This window comes from Diabrotica undecimpunctata, chromosome 6 (assembly GCF_040954645.1).
Source record: "Diabrotica undecimpunctata isolate CICGRU chromosome 6, icDiaUnde3, whole genome shotgun sequence".
Classification (NCBI taxonomy): Eukaryota; Metazoa; Arthropoda; class Insecta; order Coleoptera; family Chrysomelidae; genus Diabrotica; species Diabrotica undecimpunctata.
In genome coordinates, this window is record NC_092808.1 from 32,577,372 (window position 1) to 32,597,175 (window position 19,804).

At 31.2% G+C, this 19,804-nt stretch overlaps 1 protein-coding gene across 1 annotated transcript; it reads right to left on the minus strand.

Annotated features, from left to right (window-relative positions):
- Positions 1-1,518: 1,518 nt before the first annotated feature.
- LOC140442624 (perlucin-like) lies at positions 1,519-17,685 on the minus strand. The gene is made up of 4 exons (XM_072533630.1): positions 17,531-17,685; positions 3,780-3,877; positions 2,969-3,077; positions 1,519-1,820 (listed from the first exon to the last, which is right to left on the minus strand). The coding sequence occupies exons 1-4, from the start codon at positions 17,601-17,603 to the stop codon at positions 1,555-1,557; spliced, it is 546 nt and encodes a 181-aa protein (XP_072389731.1). The 5' UTR covers positions 17,604-17,685; the 3' UTR covers positions 1,519-1,554.
- Between the last annotated feature and the right edge of the window lie 2,119 nt (positions 17,686-19,804).

Sequence of the window (19,804 nt, forward strand, 5' to 3'; positions counted from 1 at the left end):
TATCTGTATAGCTGTAAATAGGTAAAAAAGTGTTATTTGTATTCGACTATCAAAAAAAACCACACGTGATAGAAAAAAAAACTATTATCATTTTTGGATTCAGTATAAAAAGTACTATAATGTGAATTATCGAGATCCCAATATCTGGGAGTAGATATACTTATACTATATAGACGTCAATATTAAAAATACGACTGCAGCCTTGAGATATGACAAGCGGATGCCCCATAATTAATACAAGAAGAAGAAGAGTGTCTTTGCTAATATTTTTAATGTTAAATAATTCAAATTTGTTCATTGTTCGTAGCATTCGTGATAGCTGAGTTTAAGGTGAACAGGTTATCGGCCTATTGCACCCGAGTCCAGTGCCAGGGCTGCTGGCTATAGCTTTTGAACGAGCTATGCTTTCTCCCTTCCTGGTCCGCCCTGACACTACCTTCCATTGGGGTTGGTTACCCCATCTCCAATAGGGTTGCTCAGGTTTACCGGGGTTCACCCGTGTGGTCAAGATCACACTTCTTGGAGGTAAGATTGAAAATGAAGTTAGACAAGGTGATGCCTTATCAACAACACTTTTTAATCTAACTTTAGAAGTTGTTGTTAGAAATCTATATATAAACGGCTGTATTAATACAAGATCAATGCAAATATGCGCATATGCGGATATGTCTCTACTTTTCCCTACCTAGGCTCACTAATAAATGACAACAACAACATCAGTTGAAGAAATACAAGCACGGATTCTTAGCGGTAATAAGTGCTTTTATGCATACAAAGACTTAATGAAAAGTAAGTTACTGAATCGTGAGTCTAAGCTTAGAATCTACAAAACAGTAATTAGACCAGTGGTCACATATGGATGTGAAACGTGGACCCTCTCAACCACTGAAGAAAATCAACTGAGAATATGTGAGCGCAAAATACTAAGGAAGATATTTGGAACAACCCAATGCAGCGATGGTTCGTGGAGAATTAAAATAAACCACGAGCTGGATGAACTAATGCAGAGCGCAGATATTGTTAGATTTGTAAAGTCACAAAGACAAAACTGGCTTGGTAACCTAGAAAGAATGCCAGATAATAGAGCTCTAAAAGTAGTCCAGAGATGGAAGCCCCATGGAAACAGAACAAGAGGAAGGTCCCGTAAAAGATGGATAGACGACGTAGAGAGGGATCTTAAAACCATGAACATCAGGCAGTGGTGAAGGAAAGTATCCGGCAGGGCAGAATGGAAGAACATTGTTAAGCAGACCAAGACTCACAAAGAGTTGTAGTGCCATTAGAAGAAGAAGAAGAAGAAGAAGAATTTATGTTATTCTATTGTTTTAACGATTATTACTTCATTTTTATCAGAGTACTCATATCTTAACACCCAATAAAACTAATTTTATATTGTACCGATTGCCAAAGCCATTTTAACGTAATACCAAAAAAAAAACTGAAAATATTGAAATGGGGTATTCTAATAAATATATATTGGCATTTTCAGTTGGAAAACTTAAAATAAATAGTAAAATGTACTGATAACAATAATCTTTATTCGTTTAAAGAATATTACAAACTTGACGGCAGCCTTCCCTCATTTTGAGAGTCGTATCTTTCGCAAATGAAATGAAAACGAACGTCACATGGTCTGTCATTCCATTGTAGCTTGTAATTTTCGTTAACTTTCCATACTTGTAAACATTTTTCTCCATTTGGATCGCTAGGTTGACCGCTTGACCATTTTGTGTAGTCTATTAAATCGCCATATGGGAACCATACCCACTTATTTCCGTCTAATAATCTTGTACCAGATGTCCAATATTCAAAACCCTTGCCTGAAACATAAAAATTTTTGTTTAAAAATCACTCATTAGTGTAGGAATAAACACTTATCAATTAGCAACAGAATAATATACCTGAAATTATGGCAATTCACGTTCACAACAGAAATAAGAACGACGCTAGCTCTAATATGAAACGTGTAAATAAAAATGATTTTTCTTTCAATTTAATAAAAAAATCGATCAACAATTGCGTTGTCATAACTGACAACATCCCCTTCATATTAATTTTATACATAATATTTAAATGACATTTAAATTTAAATGAGGTTGATCAACTGCTTAATATACCCGATACTGACGAACAGATGGGAATCTTGGACCCTACGACAAGCACAAAGAAGAAACATGGACGCCACTAAAATGTTCTGTTGAAGAAGAATATTAAAAATTCCGTGGACCGATTACAGGACAAATATTTCAATTTAGAATGAACTAGAAGTTTGTCTTTTTAAAGACGAATTACATTCTATGATTTTTTTCTGACGGATATTCTCAAGTTAAAGTTGATTTGATGTAATCTAATGGATTGTCTTACAAGTAAAGTCGTCCCAGGAACGCAACTCAACAATATTGGCAATATTATTTTAAAGTGGTCTACTTTAAAATGTATTGTCTGATATTTAAAATGTATTGCATGTCTGAATTGTCAATATAAATGAGTCAGATAAATTTTTTACCAAGTAACAAAAAAACAAAATTTGTTTAAATTACTAATGTTTGTATTTTGAGAACGATTTCCGAAGTGGAAATTGAAACGTCAATAAACGTACTTTAACCTTTAATTGTGGCTTATTCCGATTTAAATAGTAATTAGAAAAAAGAATGGTATAACCATAAAAGCAGAATGGGGAAGGCACTTATCGTCAAAATAGCAAGAGATAAGATATAATTGGTTATAAAGAGGAAGAAGAATAATCATAAGAAGAATATATTTATTACAGAATTTGTGATAAAAATGACTAATTGCCGGTAATAAACTTTCCTCTAATTTTTCGAAACTATCGAAAAAATCATAACAAAATACTCTTTTACAAGTTAACAAATTAAATGCATTATCATCCAAACTACAACATTCTTGTTACTTTTCATTGCACATTCGCTTTTGGCTTGCATATGAGTACATTTGACTAAATACTTACTGGCTTCTCTTATATATCTGTAAATTACTTCATTTTCTTCATAAGAGTTGATGGTTAGTAGCTGCATATGCATTTGATTGCAAAAGGATAGTGCTCCAAACCAAGTAGCCTAAAAAGAATATGAAAAGCATTTATATTAATTAAAAATAAATTTAAAAATTAATTAAATTAAATTAAAAAAAATAACTGGTATATAAAACGTAAAATAATGCACGTTCTTTTCACATATTTGCAAATAAAGTTTCAGCTAATATCTTAGAAATTATTTAATGGAATATTGTCCCTTAAATGGCTTACTAACAAAATGGCCTAAAAGTGATTTAATAAAAAAAACAAAGTGTATCAAAAACAAAGTATAATTTGTATCTTTTGGTAAAATGGATCCGCGTCAAGAACCAAGGGACCATTTTGGGAATTCGAGATAAAGCATATAGTTCAATCCGATACACCAGCGTATCCAGCGTCTAAGTATCAATTTATAATTTTAAACTATTACGGTAACTTTTTTGCTTTTTGGGCAGAGCCTAAACAATTCACAGCTAGATCATTTTCAGAGAAGTTATTCCTTGTTTATATAAAGTATTAAGTAATGTAAACTTTTCTTGCAACATCAACAAAGCGACAGGTGAAGCATTTTTATATTTGGAATTAATTCTGTCGCTAAATCAATTCTAGCGCTATGTTGGTGTTGCAAGAAGAAGTTTACGTGAGAAAATGCTGCATTTGTACAAAGAACAATATTCAACTAACTACTGAAGTCTGTATTATGTATATAGTTAACAATATAATTTAGTTAAAAATAGTGAAATACCTGGAAGCTGGAGCCTATCCAGTAGCTTTTATTTCCCCAATGTCTGAGAGGAATAACTGGTGACTGGTAATCACGGAAAACCTCTTCCCAGTTTGGCACTGAAAAGTATAAAATATTTAAGATATTTTTGTGATGAAATAATAACACATAACTTTAAGTTATTGCCATATTAACTGTTTTCTGGACAATAAACATTATCCCAAAGCAAGTTCCTTCTAGTAACAGAATGCGAGCAGTAATACACAAGCTGGTATGATTGAAGTAGCGATTATGACCTGTACACAATAACGTAAGCGGGTGTAGAGAAATGCCGCATCAGTTCATTGCATTAGTAAATACTTGAATACATCTATATTTATTTAAATATTTGTCATTTGAACTTTTGTCAAAACATGTAAAGCTTAAAAATATTACAATTGAAATACTAAAATACTACCTGAAATAAATGTCAACCAAAACACAAGAAGCATACCATAATTACAAGATAATTAGAAACTTAACACATGCACTTGTAAGAGAAATAAAAAATGATCACTGGGAACGCTTTTCGAAAGAAATGGAACATGATTTTTACGGTTGTGTGTTTGTCCTTGAATTTCCTGACTGTGGACTTAATCCATTAGCCGAACTTATTTTTGCTCTACAGATATTTATATCACATATTACTATTAAAATAAGATTTTGTATTTTAAAGATATACCTACCTAGATTCTATAACAATAAATGGATAATTTAATCTTCAGCTACAATCATACAATATTACACATTTATGTAGATATATCTATATCATAAAATATATTCTAGTCATATATATATATATATATATATATATATATATATATATATATATATATATTGTGACGATTGGGGTTTATAGAAAATAATTTATAAGTTATATACTACATAATATTAGATATTTGGTTGTTTTAAATAAATTATATACTAGAGAATTTTATAAAAATTCATTTATGTGAGAGCATTTTTAATAAATTAGCATATAATAAGTGTAAAAAGTTGTATTTTAATGTTGTAAATATATTTAAGTGAGCCATGTGCCTAGGCAACCAACTATACAGTAAGTAATTGACAGATAGAAATTAATCATAAGGGAATATAAAGTGGGGTTACAATAATATATTGTTTGAAATGTGTATTTTATTAAATTAGAGTGTTAGTTACTAATTTGAATGTTTATTCTGATCTGAAAAGCCTAAATGTCAACAAAATTATCAATGGAACATTAACGAATTCTCCAGAGTGCAGAGTGTGACCATTGTTTACGGTCGAACATTCTGGAATAATGATTATGGCGGTGGATCGAACAGATATTTTTTTCGAGAACATCTATATAGAAGTTAATAGAACGAATGGAACATGATCTCTTACCAGATGGTTCTAGAATATCCAAAAAGATATAAATACCCGTGATTTGGTGGATTCAAGATGGCAGTTTTAGTCAGAAGTCAGGCCAGTTTATTATGAAAGTTAGTAGACAATTAGTTAGTGAAGTCAATTGTTCACAGTTTTAGTAAGTCAGTCAAGCAGTTTAATAAGAAATATGAAAGTTAGTTGGAGATAGTCCAATTGCTTAATATAGTGAGTTAAATGAAGATTAAAAATTATGCATATATTTAATGCACATTTATAATTATACACAAATAATTATTGAAGATTATAAAAGTATATTAGAAGAATATTGGATGGACATTGGAAGGAATTAAAATTATATTATGATTGGAGATTAGTATAAATCAACTTATAATAATTGGATATTGGTATATTGAAAAGAAGAATAAATATAAATGGTGTTTGCTGGTTTGCTTGGTGGTGTAGAAATGCTGGTGAAGAAAACTATATCTTAAATTGGTAGAAGCTGATAATTGGAAAAAGTAATTTCACAAAAACAAGGATAACCGAAGTACGAAGACATTCAGTGGTGATTAGAATCTATATAGTGGAAAACAGTTCATTTAGGCATTCAGTGAAAGAAAGGTACAAAATTTTGTTAATATAATTTAGTTAGTGTTATAACAATTTCAATTTTGAAGATAGTTTGTTTAAATTTAACATTGTCTATAGAATTTAATTAGTTTTATAAGAACATCAATTTAAAGATAGTTTATTTTAAATTTACATTGGCTAGGTTAGATATATATGTGTGTTTCATAATAGTTATAATAAAGATAATTTAAAAAAAGTACTTACAAACTAATTCTTTGAGAACCGCGATAAAAACCCTATATATTATTAAAAATACTCATTGCTCATCATTCAAACAAAAAACACATCATAACAATATATATTTTGTTTTTTAATTACATTATAAGGATCTCATATCCCCGTTCGTCTAAACTAGATAATATTGTTTTTAGATTAAAAGGTCTTGTAATATTGGTTTCTCTATATACTTGATTCATGAATTGATTTATTTCTATTATCTTTAGTCTACAGTTTAGTATCATGTGTTCTGCAGATCCTAACTCACCATATTCACAAAGATTACTATCACTAAGACCTATTTTAAATTTGTGTTCTGGAACTAGGCAGTGTCCAAATCTAAGTCTGCATAAATGTATGAAACAACGATTTTTGCGCCGTGGTAATGATTAAACCATGATTTAGCTGGAATATTAATTGTATTTTTTTGTAGAATAGCCCTTTAGTTGAGTTATTATACCATTGTTGCCAGGTTTTGGTTTTATTCCTGGTAATATTAGCGTAAACATCATTTAATGTTAATTTATATTCACTTTCATTTTCTTGTTCGGTGACCTTCTTAGCTAAAGTATCTACTATTTCATTGTGTTTAAGATTAGTGTGAGCTTTTACCCAACAAAATGATATTTGTTTGCCCTTAGCCTTAAGTGCGATATATGCTTTAATAATGTCAATATATATGTAGTTTGATATGCCCTTCAAATTTTCCAGTTTAAGTAAAGCACTTTTGCTGTCTCTAAGGATTAGAAATTTCTCTTCGTTATTGTTTATACTGCTTATATACTGCATTGCTCTCAGTATTACAATAAGTTCTGCTGAAAATGTTGTAAAATTTTCATTAAGTCGTATACCCTCTTTATACCTTGTCCTAGGGTCCCACACGGCAGCGGCCACTCTTGAATTTTAATTATTTTTATTTTGTTTTATATGATTTTTACGGTTTTTAAAAGGAAATATGACGCTTCATAAGGGGTCAAAGAACGAAGATAAATGAACTAATAAAACCAAAACACATAGAAAAAGATACATGGATTGACTACCTATAAGTTCTATGCAGAGGACGAACAAACGACGCTAAAAGCGGAAAAACCAGAAATTACCACAAATGAAAAACCTTATATAAATGTACAGGAAGTTCGGAATATATTTGAAAACCTGAAGAACAGAAAAGCAGCAGGTTAAAAAGAGGATTCCAAAGGAATTACTGAAATATTGTAAAGCAGAAATGACAGAACAGTTAACAACATTAATTATTAAAATTGTAAAACACAACAAAATATCGGAAGAATGAAGAACGAGCGAACCAATTCTACTATTCAAAAAACGAGATAAAAACAGGCAGAAAACTACAGAGGTATAAAATTGTTAAATACTACGCTAAATCTTACAACTTTACAAAAAACATTTTACGCCAAATGACCGAAAATGCTGAATGAATACAAACTGAAGAACTCGAAAAACCTTATCAACTAGAACTTCATGTAAAAAAATTAATAAAAAATGAAGTAAAAAAATCGGTTGCCTGTAAAGTCGGTTTTACGGGCGAAGATTTTACGTGACAACGTCTTTTTCTCGGTAGAATATTTATTGATATGAATATTATTAAATTGCACAATAGGAACAAGGAATTGAATGTAAATAAGAATTGCACAAATTTTAACTATAGAAATATATTTTGTTTACTAAAACATTGTACATGTAAACTTAAACTTAACTTATTTCTATTTGAGTGATTTTGTTGAGGATAGGACGATGATAGGAGAAATATGAAATGAAAGGAAGTGTTTCTGCTGTAATGTGTCTTGAACGCCAAGAACGCTCGAGAAAGACAGAGACACAAGCACGGAAGCACGCACCGATTCAACGCGCCTAATTCTCTAGTGCTGCGCGCGCAGCGGACCGATCATGTTTGAGTGGGAGAGAGACGCAAGGCATTCGCCGGTCCGGCGGGCCTCTCTCTCGTTCGTTGACTCACTGTAACAGACGTGAGCGGGCGTTACACTTTTTCATGAATGACTCCGAGCCACAACCTAATTTAAGACGTTGTCACGTCAAAATATTGTAGACCACAACATCAAGCCAAAAAAGGCCCCAGGATACGACCTTATTACTGGAAAAACTCTGCAGCAATTCCTAGAAATACTTCCAATTTCTGACACAGTTGTTTAACTCTATAATAAGATTAGGTCATTTCCCACCACAATGGAAATTAGCGCAGATAACAGTGATATTAAAGCCAGGACAAGCTTCTTTTCCTGGCTTTAAAGAATGCATTAGTCTTGTTCCAGTGGTTTTTGAAAGGCTGACACTAGGCTAATGCCTTAAGTCGAAAATAAAAATCTAATACCATCACACCAATTTGGGGGAGTTCGGCCCTGATAGCGATCAAATCTACAACGTTATCAGCTGTCCCGAAATATAGTCATTTTAAATGGTAAAAACAAATCATAATTTAATATTTTATACCTCTACGACAAATTTAAGTGCATTAGTTAGTGCTGACAATATTATCTCAAGTGAGTAGCACTTCTTTTCGTATTATTTTTGTAACAATAACAAAATAACCTTTAAATAATACCTACGTAAAGAGATAACAAAAATTCCAGTTGGGTCTTGACCAGTTTTTTGGACCGGCCACAGGACCGGCTCAACTTCTGATCAAGAAAATTAATTAAAATGACTTCATACAACAATAATACTACACACAACTCCGTTAAACGCAATTACTCAGATGTCGTAAATTATTTTAAACATCCAACAAAACAACAAGCAATAGTCATTTCTAGCATTGAAGGCACAAAAATCCATGATTACGTCGTAGCTGTTGGATCACTGGTGGGTCCAATTAATGTTCTTTTTGCCTCAAGAATTGCTAACAATAGGATATGCATATATCTCTCTTCAAAAAACACTGTTGATGCTCTTCTTCATTCTCATAAATATATCGAAATAAATGAATGTCAAGTCGAAGTAAGAAGATTAATTTCTCCAGCCCAGAGACTTCTAATATCTAATGCATGTCCTACAATCCCGAACGAAATAATTGAAGAAGAATTACAAAAACTTGGTATTCACACTGTATCTAAAATGACTTTTCTTCGAGTAGGTATGTCTGAAAGTGAGTACAGTCATGTTCTGAGCTTTAGAAGGCAATCATTCATTACACCCCTGGAAAATATGTCTATTCCTGACTCTTTTACCATAACTCATGATAATACTTCCTACCGAGTATTTCTCTTCATAGACGGATTCAGTTGCTCCAAATGTAAAACCATTGGTCATCAAGAATCAGAATGCGCTAACATTTCAAACCAAACTAATTCAACTACCCTCTTAGATTCAACTCAAACCACATCAACATTATCTAAACATCATCAACCTAATGATACCCTTTCAACTCCCCTCTCAAATTCAACTCTAATCACATCGTCATTATCTAATCCTAATGAACCTAATGATAAAATATCTCAATCTATGGAAACCGACCTCATCCAAAACATATCTAAAGATAATCCAAACACTTCGTCTTCTTCTTCCAAAACAACATCACCGGCTGTAAATAGCACTGAAAATACTACGGAAACCGACATCATCCAAAACATATCTAAAGATAATTCAAACACCTCGTCTTCTTCTTCCAAAACAACAGCACCAGCTGTAAATAACACTGAAAATACTACGACACCAGAAACATCAATAACCTTAAATAATGCAGTCAATTCTAAACAGCTAAAAAGACATAGCATATCATCTCCTGAAATTAACGATGACAACCCAAAAACCGACTCATCCGTTTTTAATACCCCTAAACAAAATAAACCAAAAAAGAAACCCAAAACTTCTTCCAAAACCCCCCGCGAAGATGTCATCCACTCCCTAGAATCCATCAAAGACAAAATCGAAAATAGATCACCTCCATTTATACTAAATTTTAATGAAATATGTGATTTTATGGAAAATGTTTTAAACTCTCATAACCCTGAATTAACTTCTAAAGATTACTCCAATGAACCAGAGGAACTAATTCAAATCCTTAATTTTGTTTATTGTTACACCCAAAATTCTAGGTTAAGAAATAATATCACCCGACTAAAGAAAAAAATAAACCCTAACCCTTCTTCAGCTGACGAAACTGACGAATCGTCACTAGTTGAAAAATAATTAACGGATGACTAATTCATTTATAGTGCAATGGAACATAAATGGGTTTTATACCCATTATGAACAGTTAAAACTACTAATCGGCGAGCTTTCCCCTTTAATTCTTTGTCTTCAAGAAACCCACTTTAAACAAAATAACATAAATTTAAAAAATTTTCAATGTTTTAATAAAAATCGAATAGCTCAACAAGCTAGTGGTGGAGTAGCTATTTTCACCAGAACTGATTTGGAAGCTAAACCGATCGCGCTAAGTACTAATCTTGAAGCTGTAGCAGTCTCTATTACCTATCATAAAAAGATTAACATATGTAACATTTATTTACCACACCCTAGTAATCTAGATATGCACGAATTAAATAATCTTATAGACCAAATTCCACATCCTAAATTAATTTTAGGAGATATGAACTGCCACCACCCGGCATGGGGAAGTCACAAAACTGATAAATACGGTAACTTATTGAAAAACCTAATTGATTGTTCTGATTTATTGTTACTTAATACAGGGAATCCAACTAGATTTAATTCTTATAACGGTTCATTTTCCGCCATTGATATATCCTTATGCAGTCAATCACTCTCAACTACATTGTCATGGAACACTTTGAACTCATTATATAATAGTGACCACTTTCCAATTTCTATAACATCAGATCACATTCATCCCATTGATTTCCCAATATATCAGTCCTGGAAATTAAAAAATGCAAATTGGGCATCCTATCAATCCTATATCAATAATAAACTTGAAAACTTCCATTTAACCAATGATATAAACTATGATATTACCTCTTTAAATAATATTATTATAGAAGCAGCTTTAGAAAATATAGGAAAGACAAAACCCTGTAAAAGGCAACCCGTACCTTGGTGGAATAGTGAAATTGCAAAAGCACTCTCATCTTGTAAACATGCCTTTAATAAACTTAAAAAACATAATACAGACGAAAACTTACTTAATTTTAAAAAACTCAGAGCTGAATCAAGATATCTTATGAAAAAAAGCAAAAAAGATACTTGGAAAGACTACGTATCGTCCATAAATTCATCAACACCTTCACAGGTTATTTGGTCTAAAATTCGGAAACTTAAAGGTACCAACTCCTTTAGGCATATCAATGCACTAACATATAATAATGAGATCATCACCTGTAAAAAAGCTATTGGTGAAACTTTAGCCGAAGTCTACCAAGAAAATTCTAGCGACCAAAATATAACGCCGGAATTCTTATTACATAAGCAAAATATAGAATCATTCGAAATCGTTGATAAGGAATCTGGTGATCCATTAAATGCTACCATAACTCTTCAAGAACTAGAATACTCTATTGTAAAAACTCCAAAAACACATCCCCAGGACATGATGATATTCCACCAATATTCATAAAACACCTACCTTTCAGAGCAAAAATAATATTGTTAGATTTATTCAATACCTGTTTTTTAAATCATAAATTTCCAAAACTCTGGTCTCAGTCAATAACTATTCCCATTATTAAACCCAATAAACCCAAAGATATACCCTCATCGTACCGTCCTATTTCTTTCACCTGCAGCATGTGCAAAATACTGGAAAAAATTCTAAATCTCCGTCTAACATGGTATTTAGAAACAAAAGATCTCCTTACCCCATTTCAGAGTGGTTTTCGCAAGGGACGGTCTACATTAGATAATCATATTTCACTGCAAACCTCAATCAATGAAGCCTTTGCAAACAATCAGAAGTTGATTGCAATATTTTTTGACATAACCCAGGCTTTTGATAGGACATGGAAACACTCTATATTAGCAACACTTAATAATTATGGAATTCAAGGTAACATGCTTGCTTTTATAAAAAATTTTTTAAGTAATCGTTCTATACAAGTTAGAATAAATGGAATCATAAGTTCTCCAAAAACGCTAGATAATGGAATCCCTCAAGGATCCATTTTAAGTCCAACCCTATTTTTAGTGGCTTTTAATAGCATCATAAATGTAATCAGAGCTCCTATTAAAGCTAGCATTTACGCGGATGATATTGTTATTTACACCAAATCTAATAACCTAGTTTCAGCAACAAATATATTACAACTTATGTTAAATCGACTTCAAAATTGGGCATTACAAACCGGATTCAATTTTTCTACAGAAAAAACTCAATACGTAATTTTTAGTAAAAATAACACTCACCATACAATTAATTTAAGATTAAATGATTTACCTATAAAACAGTCAACAGAAGTAAGTTTTTTAGGCCTAACTTTCGATAAAAAATTAAATTGGAATGTGCATATTAATAAATTACAACAAGCATGCCAAAACCGGTTAAACATACTTAAAATGTTATCTAATAAATTTTGGGGTGCCGACTGTAAAACATTAATTAACCTTTACAAATCACTTATTAGAAGTAAATTAGATTACGGTTGCATATCTTACGGTGCTGCAAGCAAAACTGCTTTAAAAAAACTAAATAGCATACAATCTACAGCTTTGAGATTAGCACTGGGTGCCTTCAGAACTAGTCCTATTAGTAGCTTACAAGTTTTAGCGAGAGAACCACCTCTATATATTAGACGCCAACAACTATCCCTAAACTATATAGGGAAAATATCAGCACAGAAACAACATCCAGTATTCTCCCAAATTTGCCATCCGAATATTGGTTCTACAAAACCAACTAAAAATAGTACTCCCCTTATAGAACGAATAAAATCTTCTAACTTTGATATGGATAAGCTAAATCGATCTCTACAAGTCAGTGTAAAGTTTCCTCCATGGATAATCCAACCACTTACCATTGATTTAACCCTCACAAAATACCCCAAATCAACTACAAATCCGATTTTCATTAAACACTTGTACTCCGAAGTGATATCTCATTATCCTAATCATCTCCAAATTTTCAGTGATGCCTCTAAAGCTCATGACGGACATGCTGCTGCATACTACTGTAAATACACTACTCACACTATATCCATACCTACAAATTGCTGCATCCTCACAGGCGAGACCACAGCCATTTTGGAAGCCTTAATTTTCTTCAAAACGCGTAGTGAGAATAAATGTGTCATTATCACTGACTCATTAAATGCTCTATTAGGTGTAAAACAAATATACCCTACAAATCCAATATTTCGGGCTATAAAAAATGAGATAAATGTAATCCAATCAACTCGAAAAGAAGTAGCATTTATCTGGGTACCGTCGCATGTAGGAATAGCTGGAAATGAGAAAGTGGACAACCTAGCAAACACAAGTCGAATAAACTCACAATACACAACCAAATCAAGAAATTACCCCTACTCCGATCTTAAAAGCCTAATTAAAGACCACTGTATGAACATATGGCAAGACTACTGGAAAGATTCAGGAACCAAACTATATGAGATTTATCCCCTTGTGAAGACCATCTTGAATAATCCATCCAATAGAAGGGATCAAGTAATAATTAACCGACTAAGAATTGGACACACTGCACTGACCCATAGATTCTTAATCAACAAAGAACCTTCTCCAACCTGCAGAAACTGTTCTCTCCCATTAACGGTGAAGCATATTCTGACTGACTGCCAGTACCACGAAGAAACAAGAAGAAAATATGGAATCTCAGATGACATCAAAACCACCTTAACCATAAACACTGAACATGTAATAAATTATTTAAAAGATTTACGTTTATATACATATATTTAATGTAAATAAAATGAACTTTTGTGTACGTTACTCCACTAATAACCCTTCGTGGTTGATGTGGATTATATGTTTTTTTTTTTCTAAATAAAAAAAAAAAAAAAACCAATTTGGGTTCATAAAACAACATTCAACGATACAACAGGTACATAGAGTTATAGAGGGAATCGATGAAGACTTTTTAAAAATAATCGGTACTGCTCAGTGGCATTCCTGGACATTAGCCAGACATTTGATTAAATCTGACATAAAGATCTCTTATGTAAATTGAAACAGAATTTACCAAAAATTCTAGAACCCTTACTATACCTTTTATTCACTGCTGAACTACCGAAGATACAAATAAGACCACAGTCACTTTTACAGATGATACGGCAATACTATCGTCTAACAAAAATCATAAAATAACTTATAGAAATTCTACAAAACATCTTATTAAATAAAACACAGTAATGGATGACAATATGTAGAGTTAAATCAAATGAAAATAAATCACTACACCTAACATTTACCACGCGTAGGGAAACATGTCCGACTTTAATCTTACACGGTAAAGGAATCCCACAAGGTGATAAAGTCAAATATCTAGGTATGTAAGATAGAAGATTAAACTAAAAAAAGCATATATTTACTAAGTGAAAACAAGTGGGTGGGTCATAACTTGAGGAACATGTAAAATCCAAACATTAATCAACAAATCCATCCTGAAACCAATTTGAACTTATGGATTATCATTATGAGGAACCGCCGCACATTCCAATATTGAAAAACTGTATAATACTGTATATAACTGTATATACATGATAGTACAAATTTCGTAACTAAATTTTAAAATGTATTTTGTTCATTATTTTATATGTTATATTTTATATGTGTGTTATTAATGTTGAGTGTCATAGCTTTATATAAATAATCTCAACGACTAGTAAATTGCACTAACAATTGATATATTGTAAATATTTACACATTCTTCTAATCACAGTGTCTTGAAGAAGGAATAAAAAAATTCCGAAAGCTAGCCAAAAGTCAAAACAGTGTTTCTGTAACATCCCGGCCAAACTTTCTGACTGCAGCCCTAATAAACTGTGTTGTTTGTTTATATCGACAGTCAATAATATCCAGTATTTCTTATTATATATATATATATATATATATATATATATATATATATATATATATATATATATATATATATAATATATAAATAAACTGTGTTGTTTGTATATCGACAGTCAATAATATCCAGTATTTCTTATTATATATACATATATATATATATATATATATATATAAATACGTTCAAATTATCGGGTAAAGTGGTCTGTAATAAAAATCTTTCTTTTTTCTAAAGTACTCAATATTTCGCCATTTATTTAAAAGCTTCCTCAGGAGTAAACTAAAAACAATTTGAACATTACAAAAAATGGCGTACAAATACATTTTAAAACACTCACAGAATTTAAAAGATTTCGCAAATAAAAACTGACATTGAAGTATTTGAAATATTGAATGTCAAGATTAAATTGTCTTAAGCACGTTCGTTACAGCTATACGATAAAAAATTAAAATTATTTTAAATGTAAAAATAAAAATAACAATAAAAGAAAAGTTAGAAGAATAATATTTATTTGATGAATTATTAAGGTTAGTTGTTATTAAGATGAATGTTGGCTATTTTTAATATTTATAAATTTTGTTCAATATGTTACAATATATGTTACTTAACTGTCCAGTGTACGTTTTATAATTTAAAGTGTTTTTATTTTTGTTAATGTAATACATTTCAAGAAATAATCTACTTTTGTAGTTATCAGTCTGTGCCAAAATATGAGCTTTGTTATAGTCTAGCATATGACCAGTGTTTTCATAGTGCTCAACCACTGCGCAAGTATTTTTTCTCAAGCGGCAATCACTTTTAATACACAATACCTGTGTGATGCGTTGTTTTAGCCATTGTGATGTTTGACCAATATAGCTATTTTGACATCCTAAACACGGTATTTCATAAACGACATTACTTTTATATAAGGTTGGTACGGGTCTTTGATTTTTGAAAATAGTTGTTTGCTGTTCATGGTATTATATTTAGCTATACTAATATTAGGAACATTTTTGAATATGGATATGACAGAATGAGTTAGACCATTAATAAAGGGAAGTTTTTTTATATTTGATTGATTTGTTATTAGAAACATGGACGGGACCGTCAAAGAAATTAGTGCTGTAAATCAGCTTTTTTAAAATTTGTTTAGGATACCCGTTGTTACGAAAAATTTTGTATATTATGTTCAGATTTTTTTGTAAAAAGTTGTCATCAACAATGGACATTATCCTGTTTTTCATACCTAGTACGGTATTAGATTTTTGACGGGTGGTATGGCTTGAATAGTAATTTATATACCTGCCTGATGCTGTCGGCTTTTGGTACCAATCCAATGTCAAAATCAAAAGCCGACAGCATCAGGCAGGTATATAAATTACTATTCAAACCATACCACTCGTCAGAAATATAATACCGTACTAGGTATGAAAAACAGGATAATGTCCATTGTTGATGACAACTTTTTACAAAAAATTCTGAACATAATATACAAAATTTTTCGTAACAACGAATATCCTAAACAAATTTAAAAAAAACTGATTTACAGCACTAATTTCTATGACAATCCTGTCCATGATTCTAATAACAAATCAATCAAATATAAAAAACTTCCCTTTATTAATGGTCTAACTCATTATGTCATATCCATATTCAAAAATGTTCCAAATATTAGTATAGCTAAATATAATACCATGAACAGCAAACAACTATTTTCAAAAATTAAAGACCCAGTACCAACCTTATATAAAAGTAATGTCGTTTATGAAATACCGTGTTTAGGATGTCAAAACATCACAATGGCTAAAACAACGCATCACACAACATAAAAGTGATTGCCGCTTGAGAAAAAATACTTGCGCAGTGGTTGAGCACTATGAAAACACTGGTCATATGCTAGACTATAACAAAGCTCATATTTTATCACAGACTGATAACTACAAAAGTAGATTATTTCTTGAAATGTATTACATTAACAAAAATAAAAACACTTTAAATTATAAAACGGACACTGGACAGTTAAGTAACATAATATGTTACTTAACTGTCCAGTACAATATATTATATTGTAACATATTGAACAAAATTTATAAATATTAAAAATAGCCAACATTCATCTTAATAACAACTAACCTTAATAATTCATCAAATAAATATTATTCTTCTAAATTTTCTTTTATTGTTATTTTTATTTTTACATTTGAAATAATTTTAATTTTTTATCGTATAGCTGTAACGAACGGGCTTAAGACAATTTAATCTTGACATTCAATATTTCAAATACTTCAATGTCAGTTTTTATTTGCGAAATCTTTTAAATTCTGTGAGTGTTTTAAAATGTAATTTGTACGCCATTTTTTGTAATGTTCAAATTGTTTTTAGTTTACTCCTGAGGAAGCTTTTAAATAAATGGCGAAATATTGAGTAATTTAGAAAAAAGAAAGATTTTTATTACAGACCACTTTACCCGATAATTTGAACGTATTTATAAATTATTTTTTGGTCGAAATAATCACTTCTAATATATATATAAACTATCAATATAAATACGCTACTAAACTTTTAAAAACAAATAATATAATAAATAAAAAAGACTTACCCTTACGAGATGTTACGAGGGTGCTACCAACAACGGTCAACAGTATGACCGAATTTAAATTGAATAAGACCATGTTCACTGAGAAAATATGTTACGATATCCATTTTAAGTTATATATATACATGACAGGCCTACCGCAAATCCTGATTATGAGGATAACGTGTCTGAGAACATACTGTTAACTAAATTCATCAAAACATTTGCGGTTTTGTATCAATGTGTCCATGTGTAAATATTTTTGATTTTATGAAATTCATATTAGTTTCTTTAAAATATTAATTTTTGATACACGGAATGAAGTTAAAACTAGGAAAAACGTATGTATTATCTATCCCAAAATAGTAAATCTACAGTGTAATTGACATTCCAGATGTATTTGAGAAGAAATATGGCTAACAAACTAACAAACAAAAAATTTCTGAAACTAAGTTAGGGAGGAACTACGCGAAGAAATTCGCTCAATTTTTAACATAAGTAAACGAATTAGAATCACTAGAGCACATAGTTTTTTATGTCTAACTCTTTAGTGTTTTATTATAATAAGCCAGAGACAATGTCATCGAATTTTGTAAGTGTTGGTCGATGAATGTAAAAGATGGAAGAAATCTACCAAAGAATATATTCACATAGCTTCAACTGAAGTGATAAAATTATGTAATGAATCGATGGACAGAGTTGAAAAGCTGGACTCCCTAATAAGTATTTGTAGAAAATTTATAAGAAATAAAAACATAGCATGTACAAATTTTTGAGTGGAATATAAAGAAAAATAATGAATGTTGCCAAACAAACGAAGTCACGGATTTGATTAGTTTTATAATGTATATTGCAAAATTCCTATACTTACTGGAATACCAATAAAAAATAGAACGTTCTAGCATTTGCATTTACCAAGGTGCAACACCACGTTAAGTCACCATGTTACAATAGTTTTTTTTTTCAAATAATTGTGGCTTTATGAATAAAACATTTATTTTCTTAACTCTTTAAACAAATTTTATATATACAGTCGACTCTCGTTAATTCTAAACTCGAGGGATTCTTAAAATTACGAATTATTGAGGGTTTAAAATATCAAATAGTTCGAAATTTGTGAGAGAAAATAAATAAAACTTCGAATTACTAAGTGTTGGTCAATTATTATTTATTAACTGCTATTCTATTCTATAACGATGACAAAAGTTTCGAGGTACATTCGTGTACATACATGTATGTATTCATAATGTGGAATAATCAATCTTTCGAAAGAACTGCATTATACTGGTTTGCTTCTAAGCACATTGCTGCTGCTCAGACTACTTAATAATTTTTTTAAGAGAAAATGTGCCTGACGTGCTTTTTCATCACTTTAGTTTTTGTAAACAGAAGGTTTGTAAGGTATTGAATGAGGATATTGCTTCCTTAACTGACACCTCTGCCAAAGGTTTTAATGTATCGTACTCATCTTCACGGTTTTTTTTATTCGTATATGTCGCAGATAAAATTTCGCCATCGGTTAGTGAACCTGAGACAGCAACATCTTCATCCACTTGAACAAAGTCAGGAAAAATCACACCGCTGATGTCAACTAATGGTTATATTGCTGGTTTTTCATCATCCATAAGTATTGGAAGATTTTCCTGATCTTCTTTTAAGAAACCAGATTTTTTGAAGCAGTTGTTAATCAGTAAAATAGCTGTCAGAGCCGTGATATTTGCAGTTAGCTGCTTGTCAAGAGATTCTAAAACGCGCTTAACAATTTCTTTGTCATGAACGTCTCAAAATTATGGATGATCTCTTGGTCCAATGGTTGCAATTTGGAAGTTGTATTTGGCAGAAAGAAGTAGAGTTGCACGTTGGACAATGTAGGAGGACTGTTCTGGACAGTTTAATTGTCTGAAATTAGTAAAATTTTCCGCTTTTACCATTTCATGTCCCCATTAACTGTTAAAAGCCAATTGTTAAAAAGTTCTGTCGTCTTCCAAGCTTTTTTGTTAGCACGATAATCCGTAGGAAACGATTTCACACCTTCGAAACATCGCGGTTTCATTGCTTTTCCTATCACTAAGGGTATAAGTTTTTTCGATCCGTCCATATTTACTGCAAGTAAATCTGTCAACCTCTCTTTACTATGTTTTTCCCCATGACATTTTTCATCTTTAAAAGTAAGCGCCTTGTCTGATAAACATATGAAAAATAGGCCAGTTTCATCAGTATTAAAAATGTCTCGGGCATCATAGTTTTCAACCAATGTCTTCAATTTACCGTGCCAATCTAAGCAAACTGCATCATCAA

Bases quoted from the DNA above. Each gene is read 5' to 3' on its own strand.
- LOC140442624 (XM_072533630.1), bottom strand. From the start codon at position 17,603: ATGGTCTTATTCAATTTAAATTCGGTCATACTGTTGACCGTTGTTGGT. The intron at 3,878-17,530 runs GTAAGTCTTTTT...TATACTTTTCAG, and splicing joins CCTCGTAACATCTCGTAAGG to TGCCAAACTGGGAAGAGGTT. The intron at 1,821-2,968 runs GTAAGTATTTAG...TTTATGTTTCAG, and splicing joins CAGATATATAAGAGAAGCCA to GCAAGGGTTTTGAATATTGG.